The following is a 16,706-nucleotide window of genomic DNA, read 5'->3' on the forward strand; positions in this document are numbered from 1 at the left end:
TACATTTTAAAATGTAAATATAAGATAACATTTGTAGGTAACTGGTCCCACGCTGTCCTCAAATTATGTAATATAAAGCTTGATAAATAAAAGCAAGCTCTCATAGAGTGATCATAAAGAATAACTATTTCATGTCTTTGTTTAAGAAAACTTAGCTTAAATGTGAACGTACCATTAAGTAAACTGCATTATTTTGAAAATCTTGAAAACTGACTTAATATATCAAGGGCAAGGAATAAAACTCTAAACCAGACTTTTCACTGAAGATTATTACAAGACAACCATATTTTCATACATTCCAGAAGGATCCTTTATATAATTATACGGTCTATACTACCATGTTTTCCTATGGCTATTACCTTCCTCTTCCATTACTACTTGTTGTTGTCTTAATGCATACTATACACTTTCTGGGACAGGAAGCATCTCTTATTATAGGTTTGTAGAGAGCATAGTGAGCTCATTCCTGGCATCTTAATGCCACTATAATACAAATAAATACATAATATATCTTATACCTGAACATAACTTATAAAAATAGATGTTTCATGTATATGGAGCAAGTATACTGTTAAGAGAAGCAGCTGGGCCACATATGCCACCTTATAGGGGTTATGAATATAAATAGATTATTTGGTTAATATACACAAGTCATATACATATGAATAGGGTTTATGTAATTTCTTTATTTAAGGATATGATGGTAAACAATATAATTGATAAAAAATAGATTGTTTGCTTGAATCATTTTGTTGAATTCCTTTCTTTAATTCTTGAATACTGGTTGGAACTGGTGTGGAACTGGTGTGGAGCAGCAACTTGAAATGTGGCAGAGGGATATTTCTGAGATTTGAACAGTGCCTTTCATTATCCCTGTGAAAATCCACCCAGATTTGCCTAATTTATAATGCTCTGAACAATCACCCTTTGCATATAAGCAGTAAAACTTGTTCTACTCTTGGTCCTTAATTCTCTGAATGCTCTATCTGCACTGCAAATGCTCTCAATCTTTTTTGAGTTGTTTGTATCAGCCAGTCATCTTGCTTGCTTTCAGTTCCCCCCATCAAAATAATTTTCAGCCTGAGGGACCAGGCACTATATTGGGAACCAGGCAATTATGAGTTCTAGTATAATAGCTTTCATTGATTTGACATTAATCATTCTGTGCCCTTCAGTCCTGGTTATCTAAACAAGGCCCCAGACTCTAACCATAGTAGGTAGACAAGTATCACTTCCACATTTTACAAATGAGGTAAATGAAGATCTGTGAGATTGCATAAGGTTACTTTTCATAGCTAGGAATAGAACCTAAGTTCCATCTGCTCAGCCATACTACCTTTCCAAATGATTGCACCAAGTTTACATGCTTGACGATGCTCAGTGTAAACTGGAGCTAATTCTTCATGCCTATCTTCACAAAGCACTTTGAGGCATTCAGAGGAATGACCATATAACACCCAAGAATCTTAATTCTCAGCTGTCTACCCCAACCACTTGACGACATGCTTTTAACAGGTCTCTTGAGTCTCAGAATGCCACTGGTCTTTAGCAAAAAGTTATTTCACCCATTGACTAAATGCTTTGCATCCCTCCCTACAGGCTGGATAACAGCTTACTTTGTTACTAATTATTGCTATAACAGAGTTAGGTTCTAGATTCAAACCCTAGTGATGACACATTAGGACAACTTTGATTTTGGCATATTTTAACTTTTGTTGTTAGTTTGTTCTTCTGGTATAGAGTAATAAAAACATTTTCCATATGTCAAAATTGATGCTTCACCATGCACATTGCATCAAAAGGTGAACAGTTGTATTTAAACATAACTTGGCTCAGGAAGGATCACAACAGAACTCAATATTACTAGAGGCTATGTGATTTTAATTGTCAGTCACTGTTGGCTTTCTTTTTTCAAACCTTTTACTTTATTGATACCCTACTTCCCACCAAGCCACATCATAAAAAGGAAGCATGTCCACATCTTTGTAAGTGAAAAGCAACAGGCTGTATGGTAACATGTACAAATAATCATATACGGATCCAGAACACTCATAAGGCTCACTGGTGCCCACTGCAGAAGCAATGTGGCCCTGCATCATACCAGAGAATATCTGGAAGGAATTTTGGCCTCCAAATTCTTACTGCTACAACTTTTCAGGTGGTAGCAAACTCTCTCCCTTCCATCATGTGGGTCTAGCTCTCTGGTTGGTGCACAGGGAGAAACAGAACCATGACCCCACTTCTTCCTTGCCACGTTTAGGGTGTCTTGCACCCCTGAGTGTACCAATAAAGATCAGTTCTTGTACTTTGGGGCATGCAGGAACTGCTAGTGTACACGGTTGCTCTGTAGAGGTCTCTATGTATGTGTTTCTTTGCACTCTCTTCCCCTTGCACACTGATCGAACATCTGGACACAGCCTGGCTTGTATTGTTTGTAAATGTCCAGCCATCTTCTGCTGAGATACCCTCTCACATTTCCGTAAGGAGTCTCTTAAATCATAAAGTACTATATAAAACTGAAAGGCTAACAGAGCTAACACTAATACGTATAGCACTATTAGTTTATTATCATTAGTGCTATTACCACAAAACTCCATTAAGGTGCATTATGATAAAAAAAAGTGCTGAAAATTCAGGGTGCCATGTTCTGCTAATCTCACATAGGCTCTCTCTTGTGTCTTTGAAGTGGTCCAGTGGTATGAAACATTGCCTGAAGAGAAGGTGGAGAAATCCCTGTGTTAAATCTGTACAAAGGTTCTTCTCATCCTGTCTGGCTGAATTACTATAGTACTCCAGGAGGGTGAAGCAGTAATGCTGAGTGGGATATTGTAGAGAGAGTTGGAGAAGGGAGGAAAAGGGCAGAGGATAGAACAGAGAGGACAGAATTAAAAAAAAGGAAAAACAATAAGAGTAATGCGGTGTGAGAGGTGGGAAGTAAATAGAGGAAACAGACACCATGGATTAGGGGGAAGACTATAGCAAAGATAGAGACATGGGTCTGGCTCCTCAGGTGCATAAGAGCTTTGCTCAGCACACTTAGGGAGAACCATTGCAGAAGGACTGGTTTCCTCCTTTGGTCTGTGTGGCTGAACTGGCCTCTGTCCCAATTTAAAGCAACGAGGGGGCTGCATCTATTTCTCAAAGTATTTCTGGGCAAGCTCCAATAAACTTTTCTTCACCTCTACTCACTCCCACTTAGAGATTCACAACCTGCAGAAAATTCAGCTCCTTCCATCAGCATGTCTCCATTTAATTTCTCATTTTTCATCTTAATCTGAATCATCTAGCAGGGAGCTGGCAGATTTTATTGGGGGAGTAAATTGGCTCTAACTCTTCAGGCTGCCTTTTTATTGAAGTTTCCTCCCATAAGGTCAACCTATATGCAGCATTGATTCTAGACAGGATTCTGAGCCTGACCACCAGCTGATAGGAGCATAGTAATCTGGGGGCATCATATTCTGGCTTCCCTTTGGTGCAATAGTATGAATAACCATCTTTAAACATAATTTTGTGGGTGTAATGTAGCTGCTGGAATATCATTGTTTTTGAAGCCTTGCCTTATAGTGCCTGAATTTGTTGATCTAGCCAGGTTTGAAATCTGGACTGGTATTGGGGGTGTGGGGATTGGGAAGATTTCTTCCTCCCCTTCCTCCCCCCCCACATTCCTGTCTTCATCAATCAAAGGTTCCATCATCAGTGGTTTTGAAAGCCTCTTTAAGGAAATCTCTGTACCTTCTTTTTCTAAAAAGTGGTCATTGCTTATATCTGACTTCAGGAATAACTCTATAAACTCTGTCTACTCAGTAGTGTTGCTCATTCCCAGGATATTAACAGTTCTAAACGATTTTGCTCAAGTTTGATTTTTAAGCAACTTGATCTTTTTCTCAACTGAAGCAAAATTGTAATAAAAATTCTTGGCAGTAGTTTTTGTCTTGGCTTCCTGAGAATTCATTTTCTTTAAAAAAAGAATGAAAAGCTAACTGTGCATGGAAACTGCCTTGTGAGAATGCTGCTCTCAGCTCTACTAGATCCCCATTCACCAATCACTGTACATTATCTTAAAAATGTAATATTCTTTGTTATTGTCTTTGAAGGATGCCTCTGAGGAAATGAGTTCAAATTTTTCCAGTACCTCATCTTCTACTTTTAAAGTATTTTTGAAGTGTTTATTTAGAACAGCAGGTGTCTTCTCTTTGGTTCCTGTACTGATTACAATGTCTCCTTTATACACTATCTAAGGGATTTAAGTTACATCTCTTTGGAGTATCACACTTAGACTAGATAAGAACACAAACTACTTGCACACCTGATATTTGCTACAGTGGGGAACAAAAATCCCAGGCTGTTGCCTCTGAGGCTGATTGTCTTGAGCCTTAGGCCCAAAGTGTGGGAATACACGTGGAGGGTCTTAGTGCTCTGTTAGCTTTGGAAAGTTTCCTACTATGGAACTTGATGTAGGTCTTTGTGCTCAACTCCCCTTAAGGGAAGGGAAACTAAAAGACACAGGGTTAGATCTTCAGACTGGCCCACAGTAGAGAATCTGGCCCAGAATATTTTTCTCTCTCCCTGAGTAGTCCCTGAGATTTTTCTCAGAAAACTATTGAACTATTGAACTGTACCAAATTCTAGTAATTGAGGTCAGAATCTGTCTATACAGATTTGATAAGACTCCGGAACTTGATAATACTTGAATCTCTCTGCTCTCAGGAGAGAAGTTTGAAAGCATATGGTTGAGAAACTCTGGACCAGACATTCCAGATGATATACAAAACTTAAAACCCAAATTACAAACATCTCAAAACACAAACATTTAAAAGGCAGCCACTCCCGTCCGTAAGCCTTTATCATCTTTTTCAGTTTCCATAACTGTAGGAAGCAGTTGCTGACAGTGACCCTTTCTTGCTCTACTCATCCAGGCCTATATTTCCAAAAGCTAAACAGCATTGTAGAGCTGGAGCCTGATAGAATGGTGGTACTCTTTTCAGACTGCTCATAAACACAGTAGCTGGATGTTTTTGCTAAAATGAGCAATGGCAAAATAGTTCACCAGGTTAATATTGAAAATATCATCATTTGTCTTCACTGCATGGTTGAGAGAGGGGAAATTTTGAGGGTGATACTCTTTCTTGCACTGTCCACAAGCCAGCTTCCTGTGTGATTTCATTAATGTCAATATGAGTTGTAGGTGCTCAGCACCTCTGAAAATCTTAAAATGCATAAAATATGGATTTAGTTGCTTTACTTTTATGCACCCAGATTTGAAAATTGGCTTTCTTTTTTTAAATGAAAGCTTAAGGTCTTGCCTACACTGGAATTATGCATATGACAGGTATAAACCATGTCTACACTAGAGCAGCTAGCCTGGCACAGCTACACTTTAGGCTGAAAATCCAGGGTAGATAAAAAACTGAAGAAGCCACCAAATCATTGCCAGTATAGTGTACCGCCAAGTACATTATTGGCGTTATCCAAATCCTGGACTATGGATAAACTTTTTTTTATTAGCATCTTTGCTAACTGTGACCTGGAGGTCCCCATTGAACAGTTTTTGAATTATGCTGGCTGGTTACTGGTGATCATAGCCAGGTTTCTGTGTATGTGAAATGAAATATGTGGCTGTCAAACCTGGTTTTTAGAATACAACAAAAGAACCTCCTGCAGTGGATGTTTCAAGGAGACTTTCCTAGAAACGAACTAATAGAATAAATCAAAATACTAATCTTAAGTGGTTTGCAGTGGTGTTGTCCTAAGCAGTGTCTTTTAGAGAAAATGTTTCAATTTGCTAATTATAAGAAAAATTACTGTTAGATTGAAATATTTGCTGTGTATTTGATCTTACTACAATGGATTCAGCCTCCCTACAGAGTAGAAAAAGATTATAATCAACATTTGCATGCTTCAGTGTCTGGATATGCAATGTTAATAAATGCAGTTTGTGTGTTGTGGTAGAAATACCTTTTTAAAAAGTATAAAGGGATAAATATTATCCTGTGTAAAGATAATTGATTGCTGACTTCATACTTTTACTAGATGAAAATGGAAAGCTAAATGAAAAATTCAGAGGAGCACAATCTGCCTGGAAAAGATTAGGATTTCTGCAGTGTGATTATCCAGACTGCAAAAGTGCTGCATGCACTAACTTGTACATTTATGTTGCAGATTTGTGATATGATTCAAATATGGATGAACCAGAGTAAGAAACTTTTGTTTTACTACCAAGCTTGTAACATTTGTGAGAGATCCATGTATAGTGACCCTCCCCCCCAGGTAATTATCTTGAAAAAAAGTGTTTGTGTGCATGTGAGGGAGAGAAATATCTCTACTTTTGCTATACATGATAATTACTTGGAAAGGGCTGTTTTTCTGTGTGTGAGAGATTCAGTATACCACTCCAGGCTGAAAAATGATTGTGTGTGTGTGATATTTATGCTTTTGTCTCTGAGGCAAGAGCTTGGAAAGGTGGTTGAGAGAGAACAAAGGAGAGAGCACTTGCCACGGCTGTTTTATTATCAAAGGTAATTTTACAGAGGCAGCAGAAAGAAACTTTCAGAGTTGCATGGAGTGTGTGTCCCTTTATAACAGCCAGCACAGATGGACACTGGCAACTCATAAACTCCAGCAGTAACCCTACAGGCCCTGTCCTTATGCTGGAAACAGCCCAACTTGCCCTTTTCTGAGCTAGGACTGGCTGCTCTTCCAAGGGGATGGTTTAAAGAGGAAAATTGCCCCCTCCCGCGAAGACCCCTGCAGTCTCCCCTGAGGCTACACCGTCTTTAACTGCACTGGGAGCTTGAGCCAAGTAGAACCCGCAGCGTGCAGCAGGGGCAACAGCTAGCGACCTCCTGGAGGGAGAAACTGCCCCTTCCTTGCCGTGGGGCTACTCCAGGAGTCGGGCCCGCCCAAGAGGCGAAGGGGCTCGGAGTGGGCGGAGCGGACCTTTGGGACTAACTTAAGGCAAAGCCAGTCCCTTTTCCTGAGCCTCGAGGGGCCCCCAGTGACCAGCCAGAGCAGCAGGGGCGGCGGGGAGGGAGGGGCTGGATTGAGAGCCCTCACTCTGAGGGAGAGCCCGCTAGGAGCCCTGGGGGCAGGTCTGGCCCGACCCCTCCCCTCCCCGGCAGGGCAGGGCAGGGCAGGGGGAGCTCCCCAGTCTGGAGGCGCGCGGCGGGCAAGCTCAGCTGTCCCGGGCTGTATCTTTAAGGCGCCGTCCCCGCCTTCTCCCCGCGTTTGGGGGGCCCTAGGCACTGCCCGGCTCCGCCCCTCCCCTATGAGCCGGGGTGTGCGCGCGGGCACGGGCAGCCGTCACGCCGCAGGTGCGGAGCCGAGCCGAGCCGAGCCACGCCACGCCACGCCACACACACACGCTGCACCGGCCGGGAGGGAACCACGCGGCCGCCGGAGCCAGAGCCGGGGCGGCGGGAGCTGCAGCAGCAGCGATCTCTGCGGGGGCGGCAGCGGAGCCGGGGAGCGGAGCATGTCTGTGGCGACCGGAGGCAGCGAGCCGGGTGCCGCTGGGGGAGGCGGCGGGAGCCGCGTTTTCTTCCAGGGCGGCGGGGGAGGCGGCGGCGGCGGCTCCTCCCGGGAGGACTCGGTGGCCGCCACGGCGGCGGCCGCGGTGCAGGTGCAGCAGCAGCAGCAGCGGCGCCACCAGCAAGGCAAAGTGACGGTGAAGTACGACCGCAAGGAGCTGCGGAAAAGGCTGGTGCTGGAGGAGTGGATCGTGGAGCAGCTGGGGCAGCTGTACGGCTGCGAGGTACCGCACCTGTCCCGGGGCCGGGGGCGCGGCTGGGCTGGGCTGGGCTAGGAGCCGGGAGCCCGTTTTCCTTCCCTTGCCGCTGCGGAGCGCGTGCGAGCCAGGCTGCCCGCCGACAGTGCGCGGGGAGAGCCCCGGGCAGGTGGGCAGCCGCCCGCTGCGCTCCCCCCGCTAGCCGCGGGAGACGTGCACACGGAGAGGTGTGTGACTAGGATAGAGAAGGGCTTTCCCCCTTTCCTCCCCCTCCCTCCCCGGGGTGTGTGATCTTTTGGGCTTCCTCTGCCCCCCCGAGCTCTCCCTGGGTACATGTCTGGGGGGTTGGTGTTTCCACTTTTCCCTCTGAAAGACGCCTATGAATTGAAAACGCGGTGGGTTATTTTTTTTTTTTTTAAAGCCACCTCTAAATGACATTCCCAGCTCTAGTGTCCCCTCCCCCTCCATATGTTCCTAAAGCAGGATGCGTGTCTCTCTGTTAAGCCTTTTAATTACTCTCATCTTAAGGATATCTGTTAGCGGGAATAGTCACTGCAGAGGTGCAGGAGAAATTATTAGTATTATTTTAATTTAATTTTTTGCGACTGGGGAACTGGGGGCTGTCTGTGTGAGTGTATAAAAACACACCTATTTTGTGGCCATGCATAGAGCAAGGGTGCTGAAGTCTGGTTTGCACTGATCCAGAGCAGCCCTGATTTGTGTGAAGGTGATCATTTCTTTTCTTTTTTTTTTTTGTTTTGTTTTTTCTTTTCCCTTTCCCCTGCCCTCCCCCAGAAAGGGATGGGGGGAAAAACCAAACCTTCCATTCACACACTATTCACACTATTGATAATCATATACATGACATCTGGTAAGCTGGTCTTGATCCTCCTGCTTCTAAACCTGTCTCTTGCTGCATAAAGGGGTTACAAGTACAAATTGACTTAAGGGTTTTAAAATGGTGTGATTGTGGGCTGGCTTCGGTTCCTTAGGCTGCCTCTTGTCTTATATGTGTGCAATGGTGTTGTAGCTATGTTGGTCCTAGGGTATTAGAAAGACAAGGTGGGTGAGGTAATGTCTTTTATTGGACCAACTTCTGTTGGTGAGAGAGACAAGCTTTTCTTCAAGAGCTCTGTGAAAGCTCTAGTCTAGATATTAACTCACCCACCTCGTTTTGTCTTGCATGTGAATCAGAATGGCATATGGTCATTCTATGTAATATTTACAAACTATGGTAACATATAGAGCAGCAAGTTTCTATTAATGTTTACAGTTAACATAGCATGCTGCTGAATTATTGTAATGTAACTGTTGCTTAGCTGTACATTTAAACATGTTTTTAAATTTAGGATTGTCTCCAACCCAATCTTTCCTTTAAGCAAGTAATTGCATGAGGGAAAGCTATCAGAAACATAAGAAATGCTCGTGAGGGGGAAGCTAATGCGAGTGACTTCGTTCTCAGTGTTCTTTAAAGAGGATATTTACTGTTTAGGCTACAGTGTGAATGTGTTAAGTCTTTTTGAATGTATGAGTCTATTAAATGACACTCTGGCCTATTCTGTTTTGTATCTGGCAGCCTTTTAGTAGAAATAATAGCAATAGTTGGATATTGACTGCTGCCTTTTGCGTTGTTCACTTTACTGGAGACTAATCAGTTGTAGCTTGGGAACAAAAGGGAAGCATTCCAGAGGCTCATCATGTTAGCGAATAACGTATTACACAAATTCTTCGGAATAACTGGAGAAACCAGTGCTTGATTCCTGCGGCATTAAACATGGATTCAGTGCTTATTTAATTACATTCTTTACATTACATTTTCCTCCACTTTTCTGTATTCACAGAAATGAAGAGAACGTATTAAATTGGGGAATGAGCCTTTAAGCTCTATAGAGGCTGTGCTAATATGATAAAATGTATAGCGTACCCTGTAGGATACAGTAGTCTTGTCAGAACATTAAAGCAGCAATTCTGAAGATTGCATTTATGTGCTGATGTTATGCTCAGTTTTGGACAATATTTAAAAAATAAGTCCTTGCCCCAGACAGCTTGCCACTTAAATAAAACTAGTAAATATTACAGTATTTCTCTTTCAGTGTGTGATTATAAAGTCACTAGGGTGAAAGAGTTTAGTAACTGATCTTGAGTTGTTACTTCTAAACAGCTAATAACAAAAGCTTATAGCATAACAAAACTGGGAATTGGTCCTGTGTTAGGAACAAAACATTCTTCCTTTTGTGAAGAGTAGGTGAAGAGGGGGGAGGGAGGAGTTTCTACTAAAGGCTATATAGGACAACATAGCCTGTGAGTTGGTACAAAGGTGATTCCTAGTGTGATTAGCAAAAGACTTTTTAACTAAGGAATAAAGCATGAATAAAATTAAAATTCTCCAAACCCTACCCCCCACCAAACAAACAACAATAACAAACCAAAAAACCCACAAAAAGCCCTCCCCCCACATCCTCAGGGTTATAGTTCAGCATTTAAAAGGTGTCAAACTTAGACACTTCTCAGCTGAAGTTCTAGAGTTGCGGTTCCTTCCCTGTATGCCATGTCAACTTCCACCTACAGTTCACCTCTTCTTCAGCTTCTGTGAGGTGAAATCCTGGTTCTATTGAAGCCAGTATAAATTTTGCCACTGCCTTCAGTGGAGCCAGCATTTCACCCCAGGGCATCAGTAGTGCCTATCAACAAAGAAAGAAAAGCTTGACACATCCTGAAGTGCTGATGTCTAAATTAGATGTTAGGTTTGAATAACCAAGCCTTGGGCATCTAACACACAAGAATCTTTAACATCAGAACATGTCTATATTTTAAACCTATTTTCTTACCATATCTGTTTAAGGTTGCTCCCCTCTTTAAGAAATGTGTGTAATGGGTTCAAAGGTCTTAACTAAGCTGACACATGCTTGCATCATCAGCTGAGGAAGGGGGGATAGGTGGGAACTAATAAAAACAAACACACCATTGTAACTTCTTAAACTCCTGTGAATTCTCAGACAGGCTGCCCAACTTCTTTTTCTTCCCTCCCACCAAGGTCCAAATGGTGATAAAAGCATTCCTGTTTGACCTGAGAGGGGTAGGGGATATCTTATAGAAAATTTAACAGTTAAATTGAAAGATAAATGTAAAGATAAAAGTGTAACTACTTTGCTCTTGAAGTTTCTTGTTCTTAAGCAAACTCTCATGACTGGTTCATTTCATATCTGTAGAATTATCCTACGTTTTCTAAGAAAATGGTGTTAAGCATGGATTAGAAACACTAATTTAGCTTAATGTCTTGTTTTCCCTTTCTTTTGCTAGACATATCACCTTGTGGTATTGTGTAGTGTCAGGGTATGTCTACACAGCAACTAGACACCCGTGGCTGGCCTGTGCCAGCTGACACGGGTTTGCGGAGCTCAGACTGCGGGTCTGTTTCATTGCCATGTAGATTTCTGGGGTTGGGTTGGAGTCGGGCCCTAGGACCTTCCCACCTCTCAGGGTTCTAGAGCATTGGCTACAGTCTGACCCTGGAAATCTACAGAGCAATGAAACTGCCCCGCCAGCACGAGTCAGCTGGCAGAGGCCAGCCACAGGTATGTAGTTACTGGGTAGACATACCTTCAGAGTTGATGGCAGTAGTCGAAGGGCTCAACAATTACTAGGCTGTCAAAATTCCAAATAGAATTAAATCTCTAGTCTGGTGACAAGTATGACAAATAACGTAAGATTCTTTGCTTAAATTATTTTTAGGCTTGGCTGTAGCTTCCATACTGAAACTTAATCACTTGTGCACACTGCTAATAACCATGAGTGAAAGCTGGTTGGGAGGAATGGGTCAGCTTAGCTTCTATGAAAGATTGAGCACAATTTCATAATATGGTGATGCTCAGATCCTGAAAGAATTTTAAATCCTCCAGAATGTCATACTAGGTGTGGAATGGATAATTCTGAAATAGCAAGTCCATGCTAATGTTTCCTATCTAATCTGTTGAGAGCCTTTGCATTTGCAGTTTTCATTGATGGTGGAAATGAGTAATAACCATTCTTGGGAAAAGCAGAAGCAGGCAGATGAGGGGTACTTTGTAGCTTAGTGCAGGGAATGTGTCCACAAAAAAAAAATCTTGGACTCTAATATAGTGATTGGGTAAATTTGCAGTCCACCCACAGATCTCCGTTTAAATAGTGTCTGCCTAATGAATTATAGTAAGTCTTATTGGTGAATAAATACTTCCAAAACCAGAAGTGTCCCTTTATTTGAAACCTGAAATGTAGTCCTGTGTCTGGCTTTCAGTGTTTGAGAAAACACAGGGCATATATACCCATGTCTATCTCTTGTTTGGGGAGGAAGACTTGAGAACAGGATTTTTTTAATAGAAGCTTGTGATTTTGAAGACCCCTTAATTTTTTTAAAAACTGAAACCTGTTGTTAAACAGGATAATGAAAAGCTTTCTTTGGAACAACTATTTTTCTTCAGTGAAGTCTTTTATTTTTATAAATACACTTGCCATGATTGCAACATACAAAACTTGATTTGCCTTTAGGAAGAGTAATCATAAAAATCGTTTAGAATTATTACGTTGCCAATAGGGGATGGTTTGCATCGTGAAGGGCTGGCTATTTTGAAAACAAACCTTGCAGGACCAAAGTACCAGGAGTAGGATTGAGAGTGAAGCAGCCTAAATCCCGAAGGCAGCAGAATGTTCATTTCAGGGAAAGATGCTCTGAAATAAAGCCCAGTGGAATTTAGGGTGATACAACCCACTTTCCAACTTAGTTGGATGGCCTTAAAAGTGCAAATATGAACCCAACTTAATTCCTGTTCACATAAACTCTGGGACTTAGAATCCTAGAATATTAGAGTTGGAAGGGACCTCAGGAGGTCATCTAGTCCAACCCCTTGCCCAAAGCAGGACTAACCTCAGCTAAATAATCCCAGTGAAGGTTTTGTCAAACTGCGGCTTAAAACCTCTAAAGATGGAGATTCCACCACCTCCTTAGGTAACCCATTCCAGTGCTTTACCACCCTCCTAGTGAAAAACTTTTTCCTAATATCCAACCTAGACTTCCCCCACTGCAACTTGAGACCATTGCTCCTTGTTCTGTCATCTGCCACCACTGAGAACAGCCTAGCTCCATCCTCCCTGGAACCCCCTTTCAGGTAGTTAAAGGCTGCTATCAAATCCCCCCTCATTCTTCTCTTCTGCAGACTAAACAAGCCTAGTTTCCTCACCCTCTCCTCACAAGTCTTGTGCTCCAGCCCCTTAATCATTTTTGTTGCTCTCTGCTGGACTCTCTCCAACTTGTCCACATCCTTTTTGTAGTGGGGGGCCCAAAACTAGACACAATACTCCAAATGCGGCCTCACCAATGCCGAATAGAGAGGAATAATCACTTCCCTCGATCTGCTGGCAGTGCAGCCCAATATGCTATTAGCCTTCTTGGCAACCAGGGTATACTGCTGACTCATATCCAGCTTCTTATCCACTGTAACCCCCAGGTCCTTTTCTGCAGAACTGCTGCCTAGCTCATCGGTCCCCAGTCTGTAGCTGTGCATGGGATTCTTCCATCCTAAGTGGAGGACTCTACACTTGTCCTTGTTGAACCACATTAGATTTCTTTTGGCCCAATCCTCCAATTTGTCTAGGTCACTCTGTATCCTATCCCTACCTTCCAGGTTATCAACCACTCTCCCTAGCTTAGTGTCATCTGCAAACTTGCTGAGGGTGCAGTCTACCCCATCCTCCAGATCATTAATGAAGATGTTGAACAAAACCGGCCCCAGGACCGACCCCGGGGCACTCCGCTTGTGACCGGCTGCCAACTAGATATGGAGCCATTGATCACTACCCATTGAGCCCGATGAGCTAGCCAGCTCTCTATCCACTTAGATGGGGGGTTCTTATCATTTGTCATATTGCGCCTCCCTAAGCTTTAAAAAAACCCTCTTATAACAATTGCACCACCCCATAGTTTACTAAGACAACGCAAAGAATGAAAAATCCTATACTTTGCAAGAGTATGAGTACTAAAGTAGAAGGGCTTTGATCAGTGTAGTTATAATAAGAGTATGAGTGTCAAATGTACTAATTTTATTTCATAAAGCACCTTTCATGTTATCTCTCAGATCTGTTCAAAAACAGTACAAATCACAACAGCTAAAATAAAACTGCACAAATATTTTGGGAAATCATAACACCAAACAATCTCTTTGTGCCAAGTGGCTGAGGGCACACAGTTTTACAGGTATCCCCTGGGTCGAGTATATGCAGAACAATTCACTAAAAGGGGGCATGTAAGGGCTCTACTGAGAGCCAGTAGTCCATTGGTAGTCGTAATCATTGCAAAATGTATCTGTGGATAATATTTAAAAAGTTATGTATCTGTACAATAAATTAGGTTCTTAAAGTCTTGAAGTTAAAGCAGATCATTTGGAGGTGACATGCCTCAGACAGGTTCTGGTCAGGCAGGGGGTAGGAGAAGATTATCTCTTTAACTGGTTATTGTGTAAACCTACTTGCATAGGGATCCACCAGCTAATCAAGACTGTGAAATTGATAAAGGATTATGAGATCTACAAAAAGGAACACACAGTAGGAGAGTGTCCAGTTTATGAATAAAGATTAAAAAAAACTGTTTTGATATATCTGGGGTTGCAAAGAGACAGAGAGAGCGTCCTTCACTGAGGAGACAAACTGACAGTATGGCTTATCTCATGAGAAAGGGATCACAACCTATCTGGCTGGTGAGCAATCCTTACATTAGACATGATAGTCTCTTATTAAATCTAGGCTCTAGAATGCATGTTTATAAAAATGAGACCATTTGTTTCCAATATTTCTATTTGCTGTTACCCAAATCTCTATACTGTTTTAAACACACCTTTACTTGTTTTTATTATAAACATACCTAAGTGCTGTACGTTAAGTGGAGCAGTGCTCTGAAGTGGAAATGGCAAGCTGGGCTTACTGCCTCTTTGGAAGCAGTGAATCTTTGAATGCTGAGAGTTTCCAGGGGACCGGGAGCTGGACATTGCACGGGGAACGCGTGGGGTGGGGGGGAGAAGGGGCGTTGGGGTGCTCAAGAGTTGGCGCATGCATTTCGCTAACATGCGGAGGAACAATGGAGCTTGCATGAGCTGAGAGGGGAGGGCTTGTGCTGCCCATGGCCAGTGGAGATAGGGAACTAAGAGCTGGTTGTAGTGAGGTGCCTCACAGCCCTGGTGGTCCCCAGGAAGCATCACCCCCCCCTCCCCCCCCCCCCCCCCCCCCCCAGATGCCAGCATAGTTTGAGGTTGCATGCTGTCATTTGCTAACACTTCATTGCATACAACAACCTGAGACTGCAACCCGTCACTAGACTGGCTCTGTGTAAATCCAAGTTTTAAGTAAACTTGATCATGTTTTCAGTTTTGGCGTTTTTCCTGTATCTCCCCTGCTGTTCTCTCTCTCTCTCTCACAAAATGATCCATTTTTGAATTCATCTGTTCCTCACTGTACATGCTGCTTATAATCTTTCCTCATTTGGGTTTTTACTTCAAACATTGTGGAATGGTTGAAGCAGCTAAAAAAATAAAATTGTACTAGTCTGTTCTCATTGTCCAAGCTAAATGAAGTCTATTTTAAAACATGCAAAGGCTTAAGTGTGGAAAAGTTGGAAGCTAAAAAAAATAAAAAATCTTAGTGTCACTTAAACTTAGGCTCCAATGGCTTTATCTATATTAAAAATACCTTAAATTAAGTGACACTATCCTAAGGGCAAATTTAAATGTTTACCGCACAAAACAAACTACATTCAAGCTTTTTTCCCACGTCTTAGGCCATTTGGCACTCCCCAGTAACATTGACAGAGGTTTGGGGTGAGCCTGGAGCAGGGACAAGCTCCCCCCAGGAATGCAAGCTTTGGGCAGGGGCAGCTGTGGGCATCCATTGCTGGTGACACCTCCCCACCCCCTGTCCCAATTCTTGGACCCCAGGATGAAGAGAGCAAGGCTCAGGGACATTGGGATCACAGGCAGGGACAGGCAGCCCCCATTTAGTGCAGCTGGGTGGGAGTTACTGGGTGTGCTCAGAGTGCTGCACAGTCAGGGTCGCCAATACCTTGTGATCCACGCAGGTCTGGTGTAGCAGGAAGTTGGTGAGGGCGCTGAGCTAGTAGCTGGGAATGGTCAATGTTGTCACTGTCCCTGAGGCTGAAGTGGGGCTTTCGCCAGCTGGGACCAGCTGGTTACTTGCTGGCTGCAGGATACTATGGGAGAGGCATCATGTCACCATGGTCAGGACTGTGTGGGGCTCTGGCTTCCCCCAGGAACCAACCCAACCAGCCACAGGGACCCCCACACCTGCAGTGGCTCCTCCCCAATGTGAGTGGCCAAGCTCCAGTACCAGGAAAGTGACACCAAGAGCTTTTGCAGAACTTACTTTGCATGGGGGTTGGAGTAATGGCCTGGCGGCACTCGTCTATGGCCAAAAGACAGGAAACTGGCACCCCACCCTGGCGCATACCCTCTCTTCGCCAGGGAGAGGGGGATCCTATAGCTTGAGAGCCTCTGCTCTAGATTATCCAAAACTACATACGTTTTTACTAGTGAATTGGTAAAGTGAAAATGCAGTGCCTAAGTCCTATTTGCTTTTAGTAGCACAACATTTAGTGGCCCTCACTAGACTACTATTGTATAAATTCATTTTGGTCAGTTTCTCCAACCTCTGCAATGTCTTTTCATTTTTAGTTTTAAAAAGAGATTTAAATCTTTTTTGTAGGAGTATCTTTCTCCGCAAGATGGGCACCTTTAAAATTCCTGACCAATTCGTAGGTGATGAATAAGGATTTGTAACTGAGGCTGCCTTAGAACTACCTGCAAATGAATAAAGGAATCAAAATCGGTGTAACTTACACTATCTGGCTGCTGGGCATGTAAATTACACCAGTCTGGATTTCCATATACATAGTCTGCCTTATATTCAGCACCAGATTTATGGCTTTACCCACGATCTCTGGGACAAA

At 43.1% G+C, this 16,706-nt stretch overlaps 1 protein-coding gene across 2 annotated transcripts in view; it reads left to right on the plus strand.

Moving 5' to 3' along the window:
- Positions 1-7,409: 7,409 nt before the first annotated feature.
- The window catches only part of PPP1R14C (protein phosphatase 1 regulatory inhibitor subunit 14C), a 70,269-nt gene continuing 60,972 nt past the window's right edge, over positions 7,410-16,706 (plus strand). For both annotated transcript variants that reach the window (XM_067542217.1, XM_067542216.1), the window contains exon 1: positions 7,410-7,750. In XM_067542217.1, the coding sequence (XP_067398318.1) occupies positions 7,472-7,750 (279 nt within the window). In that variant the 5' untranslated portion in view covers positions 7,410-7,471. The remainder of the gene's footprint in view (positions 7,751-16,706) is intronic.

The sequence above is a fragment of the Emydura macquarii genome, unplaced genomic scaffold (genome assembly GCF_026122565.2).
Source record: "Emydura macquarii macquarii isolate MOO-44397 ecotype Brisbane River unplaced genomic scaffold, CSIRO-AGI_Emac_v2 contig_705, whole genome shotgun sequence".
In the NCBI taxonomy this organism is placed as follows: domain Eukaryota; kingdom Metazoa; phylum Chordata; order Testudines; family Chelidae; genus Emydura; species Emydura macquarii.